Source organism: Cynocephalus volans, chromosome 1, assembly GCF_027409185.1.
Source record: "Cynocephalus volans isolate mCynVol1 chromosome 1, mCynVol1.pri, whole genome shotgun sequence".
Lineage (NCBI taxonomy): Eukaryota > Metazoa > Chordata > Mammalia > Dermoptera > Cynocephalidae > Cynocephalus > Cynocephalus volans.
This window is the reverse complement of record NC_084460.1, coordinates 107,009,030-107,019,476: the sequence shown is the minus strand read 5'-3', so window position 1 is coordinate 107,019,476 and position 10,447 is coordinate 107,009,030. Positions and strand designations below refer to the sequence as shown.

Here is a 10,447-nt window from a genome sequence, read left to right as displayed (position 1 = left end):
ATCACTTCTCAGCCTTTTGGCTAAGATCAAGTGTAGTATCTGTTCCCAGTAAAAATACATAGCATTTACGTTGTATTAGGTATTATAGGTAATCTAGAGATGATTTAAAGTATACAGGAAGGTGTGTGTAGGTTATATGCAAATACAACTCCAGAAGGGAGTTGAGCAACCACAAATTTTGGTATCTTCAGGAAGTCCTGGACCCAATTTCCTGCAAATACTGAAGGACAATTATATGTACATACGTGTAAATCTTTTTGGTCTAGACTTAAGCAATGGTTTCTTTCACATGGCACCTAAAGCACAAGCAACAAAAGAAGAGATAAATTGGACATTATCAAAATAAATAGTTTGGGGTTCAAAGGACACTGTCAAGAAAGTGTAAAGACAACCCACAGAACTGGAGAAAATATTTGCAAATTATAAATATGGTAAGGGTCTAGTATCCAGAATATACAAACAACTCTTGCAATTTACTAATAAAATTAAAGATAACGCAATTAAAAATGAGCAAAGGATTTGAATTGGTATTTTTCTGAAGAAGATATGCTAATGGACAATAAGCATATGAAAAGTTGTTTAACATCATTAGTCATTAAGGAAATGCAAATGAAAACCACAATGAGATACCACTCCACACTGACTAGCATGGCTTTAATTTTTTTAAAAAAAAGAGTAATGAAGTGTTGGCAAGAATGTGGAGAAATTAAAACCCTCATACATTGCTGGTGAAAATGTAAAATGGTGCCAGTGCTCTGGAAAACAGTTTGGCCATTCCTCAAAAAGTTAAATATAGAGTTATCATATAACCCAGCAGTTTTACTCCTAAGTATACACCAAAATATATGTTCACAAAAAACTTGTACACAAATGTTCATAGCAATATTATTTATAATAGCCAAAAAGTGTAAACAACCTAAATGTCTGTCTGTCAACCAATGAGTAGTGCTATGGATTGAATTGTGCACCCCCACAAATTCATATTTTGAAGCCCTAACCCCCAACATGATGGTATTTGGAGATGGGGCCTTTGGGGATAATTAGGTTTAGATGGGGCCATGAAAGTGGTGCTCATGATGAGAGCTTGTGCTTATATTGGGGGGTGGGGGGGCAGGGTGGCTGTCCCATATGGTGATCTGAATCTGTGACCTTGATGTTACAGGCTTGCTCTCTAACCAACTGAGCTAACTAGCCAGTTTAGTGCCCTTATAAAAAGAGACACCAAAGCACCTTCTCTCTCTCTCTGTTTTTACCATGTGAGGACATAGCAAGAAGGCAGCCATGTCCAAGCCAGGAATAGTGCCCATATCAGGGCCCAACCATGCTGGCACCCTAATCTTGGACTTCCAGTCTCTAGAACTGTGAGAAAAATTCTGCTCTTTAAGCCAACCAGTATGTGGTATTTTCTTATGTCATCCCAAGCCAAGACAAATGGATAAACAAAATATGGTATATCTATGCAATGAAATATTATTCTGCTACAAAAAGGAATGAAACACTGATACATGTTATGACATGGATGAACCCTGGAACATTATACTAATTGAAAGAAGCCAGAAATAAAAGACCACATATTATATGATTCCATTTTTGTAAAATAGGCAAATTCACAGAGAGAAAAAGAAAGTAGATTAGTGGTTTCCAAGGGCTTTTGGGGTATAGAATGAGGAGTGAGTGGTAGGAGTCCCCATTTTGAGGAGTGAGGAAAATGTTCTGTAATTAGATGGTTGTAATGTGGTGTCTGCACAATATCGCAAGTATGTTTTTTTCAAAGAATTGAATAGTACTTTTAACAGCGAATTTTCTGACATATGAATTATATCTCAATTTTTTAATGGGAAAAATATTTGACTAGCTACTTCACTAAATAAGATATACTGGTGGCAAAATTCACATGTAAAAGCATTCAACATTATTGGGCTGGCTGTTTAGCTCAGTTGGCTACAGCACAGCCTTAGAACACCGAGGTCATGGGTTCAGATCCCCATACTGGCCAGCTGAGAAAAAAAAAAAAAAAGAAATATAAAAAAATAGTATTCAATATTATTGGTTCATAGGGAAATTCAAATTAAAATCACAATGAGAAACCAGTATACACCTATCAGATGGTCTAGAATTAAAAAGACTGATGATATAAAGTTTTGGTGAGGATGTAGAACTGGAACTCTCATACCCTGCTAATTGAAAGTAAAATTGTACAACCACTTTCTAAAATAGTTTAGCAGCTTCTTAAAAGGTTAAGCATACATTTAACATATGATCTAGCCACTCCTATGTATTTATCGAATATAAATAACAGCTCATGTCCATACAAAGTCTTGCACATGAATGCTCATCATAGTTTTATATATGATAGCCAAAAACTGAAACAACCCAAATGTCCATCAACAGGTGAATTGATAAATAAATTTTGGCATATCTATATAATAGAATATTTTATCAGTCAAGTTTCAACCAGACAAGCAGAACCAGCAGGATATATGTATATATATATATATATATATATATATATATATATATATATATATATATATATATATATATATATATATATATATATATATATATTTAATTGGATATATTTATTACAAGGAATATTTCAGATTTGTTTCACCAACCTCTACAATCACATAAGCCGATTCCTTGTAATAAATATTCCTTGTAATAAATGGGGAGTGTGGAAGGTCTATGACTTGGCTCCGGCTGTTTCTGAAACACCCTGCTGTGGCATCTCTCCTTGAGTCAAAGGCAGGATCCCTGAAAAACAGCCTCAAGATTCTGATCCTCAAGGTTGGCTACCTCAATGAATAAGCCTTCCCTCAAAGACACCAGCCCCTTACCAAGTGTCAGGCTGACACCTGCTTCTATATGTAACTTCCTCCTTCAAAGCCTCAGTGGCCCCCATGTGCTCCTAGGTTGAGGCTGGACTCCTCTGTCTGGTTTTTTCAGCCTGTCCAGTGTGGTACTACCTTGACCTTTCAAACATATTCTTCACTCTCCCCAGTATCCTTTAGTCTGGACTGTTACCACTCCTGAGATTTTGTTCCTTGTGGCCAGCAGAAAAGACACAGGCTTCAGGGCCACACAGGACATGATGCAAACCTTAGTCTGTTGTGTGATGTTGGGTGGGTCAATTTCCACATCAGCAAAATGGAGATTTTAAAAATCTACCTTGTAGAGTTGCCATATGCATTACACAGTGTCAGGCACATAGTAGGGTTTCCTTCCTTATACGGAAACTACTACTACTAGTACCAGCACCACTATTGTTATTATTACTATTATTATTGCTATTTTCTAACTATTCAGATCCTCTCGTGACCTTCAAAGCAGTCCAACCACCATCAAGTCATCTCTGACTATTCAATTCCTCATTTAATATGGCTCTAAGCAGCAAACAATTGATCAGTCACTGTCTGGCTGTTATTGTATATTAAAAAATGTTTTTCAACTAGGCAGTAAGCAACTTAGAAGCCTAAATTCTAGTCTAGAACACCTCTTCAATGGTAATACAGGACAACGCTTAAAGTCCTAGACTCTCAAGCCAGATGGGAATCATAGCCCATCTTCTTCATTTATTACCTAAGTGACTCTGGCCAAGTCAACTGACCTCTCTGTTTTCAGTTTCCCCATCTACAAAATGGAACAGCAATGATAACATCAGTGCCCATATGGAGTGGCTGTGGGGCTTACATGGAATAGGAAGAGTGCCTGGCACATAGTATTCACTTAATTATCGTCTGTTGAATAAATTGACTCAAAGACCAGAAAGCAGGTAGTTGCTAAAACTGCTGATGAGGTTGACTGACACAAGTTAACCCTTACTTTCCACCACAAAAATTCCATTTTGAAACACAACGTAAACATTGGTAAGTTTACTTGATTCGATAAAGTGTTTGGAGCAACATGGTACGATAAAATAGTTGTAGCCCAGAGTTGCTTTTCAGAAAATGATTTGAGACTAGGCTGAAAGCCCTAAACCCCACAATCAGGAGGGTCTCCTAATCTACCGCCTAAATGCTGTGTTCTTCACTGAGACTCACAGTCCTGAGAGATAGGCCATTTTTGTTTTGTCTCATTAATAGAGGAAGGACATAAGACATAAAAAGTTTGCCTTTCAAAGACACTGAGTGTTTTCTGTGTTCCAGGGATTTGGGATTTGTAAAACTACCTGGGAGTAGGCAGTATTGTCCCCATTTTACAGAAGAAGAAACCAAGGCTCAGAGAGGTTACCCAAGGTCATATGGGGGGGCGGGGGGTTGGCACTCAGAGACAGTGCTCCAGCCATTTTAAGAGCCCTGCTCACCTCACGACGGAGGGACCGGTTTTCTCCCAGCTGACCAGGGTCTCTGGGCTTACAGAAATGTACCCGCGCAGTTAGAGAAAAGAGGAGAGAACCGGGTTAGCAGAGCAGGAAGCTGGCGGGGCCGCGGAGCCACCACCTCTGGTGCAGAAGGGATCCCAGACGCCCTTCACCTGGGCGGCCCCCGCCGCGTCCCCGCCCCTCACAAACACTAAAGGCAGGGAGGAAAGTGCCGCTTTCGCTCAAGGGCCACTTGTGGTTTCCTTCCCCGCGCACCACTTGGGGGACCTTTCGGCTACTTCTCATAACGCGAGTGACTTCGGTTTCTCTGCCACAAGTGGAGAGCCGCAAAGAGCTGCGTCTTCCCCGGCGTTGCCGCGCGGCTCGGAAGCCCGGTGAGCGGAGCCCGCGCGCCAGCCATGCCCCGGCCGCTCTCCGCGGTGGCGGCGCTCTTCGTGTCCCTGGCCGGTGAGTGACACGCGGGACCTTCCGAGGTGGCCCTGCCCTGCCTGGTGCTCCTAAGTCTAAATGCATTCTGATGTCCCTGGCCGAGGTGAGACAGGACGATGGACTGTAGATAGGGCTTCTGCTACTGTGGGGTTTGGGCTGCAGGCGTCTCTCCGCAGTGACCCGGCGTCTGAGCTATGGGGCACACCTAAATTCCTTCCAAGGGCTTTCACAGTTTGGCTTGTTTTCCCTGAGTTAGGTAGAGTAGGTGTCAGTTCCAGAAAACAGTGACACTGTCCCTGGTTCCCAAATGGGTTCTGGGTACCTTATCAGGGAGAGTTTGTAGAAATCACTTAGATTTAAGAGATGGACAACTGAGACATGGCTTAGAAATTGGGCTCTGTTATCTGGGAAAAGCAGTCATGTCTTGCTTTTTCTGTTTTTCTCAAATGTTAGTGCCATGTTTATGTTGTATAAACAATGAACCATGATAATGCATCAGATGTAGTCTGACAAATTGTGCCACTTCAGAAAGGTGTAAGTCAGGGTGTTAAAGATTAAAAAAAAAAAAAAAAACTACTGGGCTTCAGATCCGAGATGCTGTCTGGGAAGCTGAGCTTATAGTGATGATTTTATGTCTCAAACCCTGCTTTCAGGAGAGCATTTTCTCCCTAAGATATGGAGTCCTCTCAGGTGCTGCTGTTCTGTTCCTGATATCACGTTCACTGGTTAACTCACAATTCCTTCCAGAACCGCTGAATTGAACATCGGGAGAACTACCTCAGTCCACACTGCCCTGCTAACACGCTCACATGGGGGACGCAGTGGCCTCAGTTCAACATGAATATTATGAATGCTGTGAAAGCTGTGGGAAGGGTCAGGTCAGCAGCCCTAAGCCAGGTTGTTTTTCCTTATGCCATGCTTTCAGAATTATAGTGTCATGTTCTTTGGGGGACAGAAAAGGAAATCCATCATTACATTCTCAGGGTAAGCTAATAAAAAAGCAGAAAATTTCAGTCTTAGGGTAACCCACAGTGGGCACCAGCTGAATGGCTGGCACAGACGGACGGTCCAGGAACACAGTGAGTGCTGACACATGCAAGGGCAGGTGGACTGGAAACGCCATGTTGCCCTTTCCTACCTGAGCTGCAAGTCCTCAGAGTTGAGGGGAGTGAATGGAGCATGAGAGGTGCTTCCTCAGAGCCCCAGGGCAGATCAGTGTTGTGTGGCCTTTGAGAGGTCACACACACCTGGATTCAGACCCTTGCCCTGACCCTTACCAGCAGGGAGGCCTTGTTCACATCACCAGATGCTCAGTTTCCTCACCAAAAAGTGGGGAAGATAGGATCCTCTCCCAGGGGTGCTGGAAGACAAAGTGAGATGGTGCCTGTAAAGCAATTACTATAGTGCTTTTGCTTGGTTCTATCGGTCCCACTGCTCAGATTTTTCTCTCAAGTGCCTCTCCCTATTCACCTTTGCAACTGCCTGGCTGTGAGCCCCTTCTTCACTCAGCACGGGGCTCATCAGCCCATAGTAATAATGATGGCCAGCACTTACTGGCACTTTCTGTGTGCCACACACTATTCTGAGCACTTTAATCCACATGACGACCTTGTAAATGCTGATATCATCTCCATTTTACTTGTGAGGAAATGGAAGAACAAAGAGGTTAAATAACTTGCCTATGGTCACAAAGCTAGTAAGTGACAGAGTTAAGCTTTGAACCAGAGTTCATACCCAAAGCGGCTAAGTTATGTGCTCTGTATGTAAACCTACTTGCCTATATCAACTCATTTACTCTCAAAAACCCCTGAAAAGTAGGTGCTATCATTATCCCCATTTTACAGATGAGGGTACTGAGGCAGAGGCAGGTGAAGGAATTGCTCATGGTCTCCCAGTTGGCAAGTGGCAGCCCTGAGATTGGCATCCAAGAAGTCTGGCTTTGGGGTTCATACTCTGCACTACTGTGCTATACAGTCCTGCATGCTCAGGTTCAAGAAATATTTGTTTATTTGGAGATAAACAAAAAGCATTAGACGTTTTGCTAGGAGAGACATAGATTCTAGGTAAACTGGCTGAGTAGTCTTTATCCAGTCAGTTTGCTTCCCTAGTCTAAACAAATATTGTCTGGGAAGGGAGCAACTTTCAGGGAAATACCTAGAGAAGTCATCCTGAGCCCTTGCATGGTCACTGACTGTCCCAGGGACTGGGCAGTGACTCATCTCTCAGTTCTTCCTGCCAGTTACAGGGGAACTGAAACCTTCTCATGCCGCTTCCTGCAGATTGCCACCTAGAGAAGTCTGAGCAGTGGATAGAGGCCCAGGGTACTTGTTTGCTGAGTCTTCTGAATTCTGAAGAGGAGATGCTGGAGTGGGGTTGGGTGGTTGGCAAATCAGTGTGCGAACTCCAGCTCTGTGTTCTTTTGAATAGAGGGAGCGTCAAGACAGATTCTTAGCTACGTCCTGCCCTTGCTTCTGCCCACTGCCCTCTTGTGGGTCTCAGACAGACCAGTGACTTTGACTAAACCTCTAGGGACCAAAAGGTCCCATTTAAAAACTATGACCCAATTTTGGCAGAGATTGGTAATATATGTGTGGTCATATACATAGATTTTGTAAGAGTATTACCTCACAGATTTATTGAGTACCTCACAAACATCTGACCTTTCTGGGACATACTACAATGCATGGCATACCTACCCCTGTCAGTCTTCCATCTGATCACCTGCCCATCGTTTATACCCCACACTCCTGCAGGGAGAGGGGAAGAGGAGAGGAGGGACAGGGAGGGGAAAGAGAAGGGGAGTATTAGAACTGTATCTCCTAGATTAGTTCAATCTGTAACAACTGTGAACTTAGCACTTTTGGTCCAGCCACCTGCCAGCCCACCTCTCTGTGTACCACCCATATTCCTCATCAAAAGACACACCTACACACCATATCAAGACACCATGACTACTATCACCTCCAGCCACCCACCTAGACTTCCGATACAGCAAGCACAACTTGATGGGGTACTAGGAATCTTCTTGACCTACTTGGGATGCTGTTCATTTGTGAATAACCAAGTGCTTTTTTTTTTTCTTTTTGAGTTCATTCATTATTACTGAGAGAGAAATTCTAATTGTATCTTGAGGAAGTCTCCCTTTTTTAAAGGGAATGCTACTCACTTTAGGAAATTCTACTCAGTCGAGAAGATTTGCTTTAGCTCATGAGTATCAGCCATACCCAGTGGGATTTTAGCAGGGGTATAAAGTCTTCCTAAGAGAACAAAAGACAAGTGGTTTCCAGTCTCCCGGAGTTCTCTGTAGCAATTTTGCTCTTCACCACAAGATATTCCTGGAAACCACACCTGATAGCAAATTCTCTTTCTCCATAGTAGTAGTATGAACCTAATGGGGTACTTGAGTTCTTGACCAAGGAACAAGCAATGCAGGTTTAGCCCAAATGAATTGTGAAAATAAATCTTCAACAACAGTCAACCTCCATTACAATCTTGAAGTGGAACATTTTTCTGCAAGCTCTACAACATGGAAATAAAGATCCTGCATATGGTGATTTTACTAGGTTTACAAAATAAACCTACAGCTCATAAAATCTATAACTCTTGAGTAACGTGTATTTAACTTATCCAAATGAATATTTTAGATACAAAAAGACTCTTTAATAATGATTTCAAATAATTTAATGTCATTAATAATAAGCCTTTTTAAAAGGTTATAGAAGGCAATTTGAACTAATGCTTTTGTCTTTCCCATTTTTCAAGCCAGCTGAGCAAAAATAATTCACAGCTCTTACTACTGAGATTAAAGTCAGAACTTTTCTTCTGGAAAATAATCATCATTTTAGCACATGATCTTTGAAAGCCTCACTGAGGACTATCATATGGGGCTTTGGTGAAATGGGGGTCACTGGAGGGCACCCTCCTATTCCTTTCTCCTCTGCTTTTGTCTCTTCCCTCATCATTCTTCCCGGCGACACACTCCACATTCACCCTTCCCCAAATCCAAGGACAGGCTTTGATTCAGATTTACAGGTTCTTGAGTCTCAGCTCCAAAACCGACTGGTTGTGTAATTATGGTCAAGTTGATGGAATTTTCTAAGCCCCAGTTTCCTCTTTGGAAAGATGGATAAAGATAGTACCCACTGGAAGGTTTTGAGAGGAGCTAGTAAAAGATGACCCTTGACCTGAGGCCTGCCATGTAATAAGTGTCCAGTAACTTGGGATTTTATTGTTATTAATGTGGGAAAAGTAACTTAGCAATATATTGTATGGAAGAAGGAGACAGAACAGGTGTTCATGAGTTATTTTGATGAATATGAGCTTTAGGACTTTATAAATACCTGCATAGAATGATCTTTCCCTTTTTCCCACGTTTTCCCAAGTCTCAGCTCTGTACTTGGCATCTACAGCTCCAATGAGTGCTTGTGGGTAAATACAATGAAACCACAAAATTGAAGGGACAGAGACATCTCTCAATGTACCTGATCATAGACTCCCAAAGAACATCATCTGTATTTATTTTGTCCACTTTTCTGGATTGCTGTGTGGATGAAAGGATGCAATGACAGACTTATTCTGCTTGAGTGAGAGCCAGAGGCCTGCCCTTAAGTGACAGCACCAGAAAGAACCTGTGACAACAGTAGACACTGTATGTGTGCTTAATGGACTAGATGAAGGCTTTCACTTAAACTCATTTGAGCCTTTCAGTAATCATAGAAGGCCTATAATGCCCTTATCCTCATTTACCAATTCAGTTATTTATTCAACAACTCATATTTACTGAGCATTTTCTATGCACAGGCACTGGTGGTGACAACAGTACACACAGTTGCCACCTTCAGGTTGTCTTTAATTGGTGAGAGATATGCACAATCAACAAATAAACCAATTGATAACCATTTAATCAGGTCTGACATTCTGCTGGTGCACACTGGCCAGGCTGATTGTTAAATATTTGAGTACCAGCCCCACATATAATTTTGGAGCAATTATGGTTTAATTTTCTTTCTTGGTTGAGAAAGACTGGGCCACTCAAAAGTTTAAGTAAGGAAATGAAAGGGATTGTCTATATTTAGAAAAACAATGGGTGGCAAGATAAAAACAGAAGGGACTATATTGTGAGAAAACGATTCTCCTGTTATTGGGAGCAATCAAGCATAGATTGGATATACACATGGCAAAGACCCATACGTATAATTTGGGCATCAGATTAGGGTTTGGACTAGATGGCTTTTAAGAACCCTTTCAAGTTTAGGATTATGTGATTCTATGAAATCCGTAAAAATGTGTAAATCTTTATTACCATTATTTATGCTGCCTCAGCTCTATTAGGTCATCATAGCAGCTCTTTACCCACAAACACTGTTTTATGTCAACTCTCTGGATTCACATTTGAAGGTGGGAAGTGAAGAGTCATTGACACTTAGATATCTAGCTGAGCCTGATCACTTTATTGTGTATTAGCACCACATCCCATACAAAGGGGCTAGATGCAGAAGAATGCCTACAATATTGTCACAACCCTGTAAAAAACATGGGTGCAACCAAACATTACAATTATAGCCTAGTGGTAGAATCTTCAGTGGTCTTCACTTTATTGTTATAGCCCTGTAAATTTCCACATCTAAAAATATGTGTGTTTGTTGGGTTTTTTTTTTATGAACAAACCTTAAAATGGGAATAGGGGAGGGACCT

The 10,447-nt window shown here is 41.6% G+C and overlaps 1 protein-coding gene and 1 pseudogene across 1 annotated transcript in view; both read left to right on the top strand.

Moving 5' to 3' along the window:
* On the top strand, positions 1 to 106 carry LOC134364843 (U2 spliceosomal RNA; annotated as a pseudogene).
* Positions 107 to 4,722: 4,616 nt separating this feature from the next.
* LAMP3 (lysosomal associated membrane protein 3) overlaps positions 4,723 to 10,447 on the top strand; it is a 30,515-nt gene continuing 24,790 nt past the window's right edge. The window contains exon 1 of the mRNA XM_063105930.1: positions 4,723 to 4,771. Coding sequence (XP_062962000.1) covers positions 4,723 to 4,771 — 49 coding nt within the window. The remainder of the gene's footprint in view (positions 4,772 to 10,447) is intronic.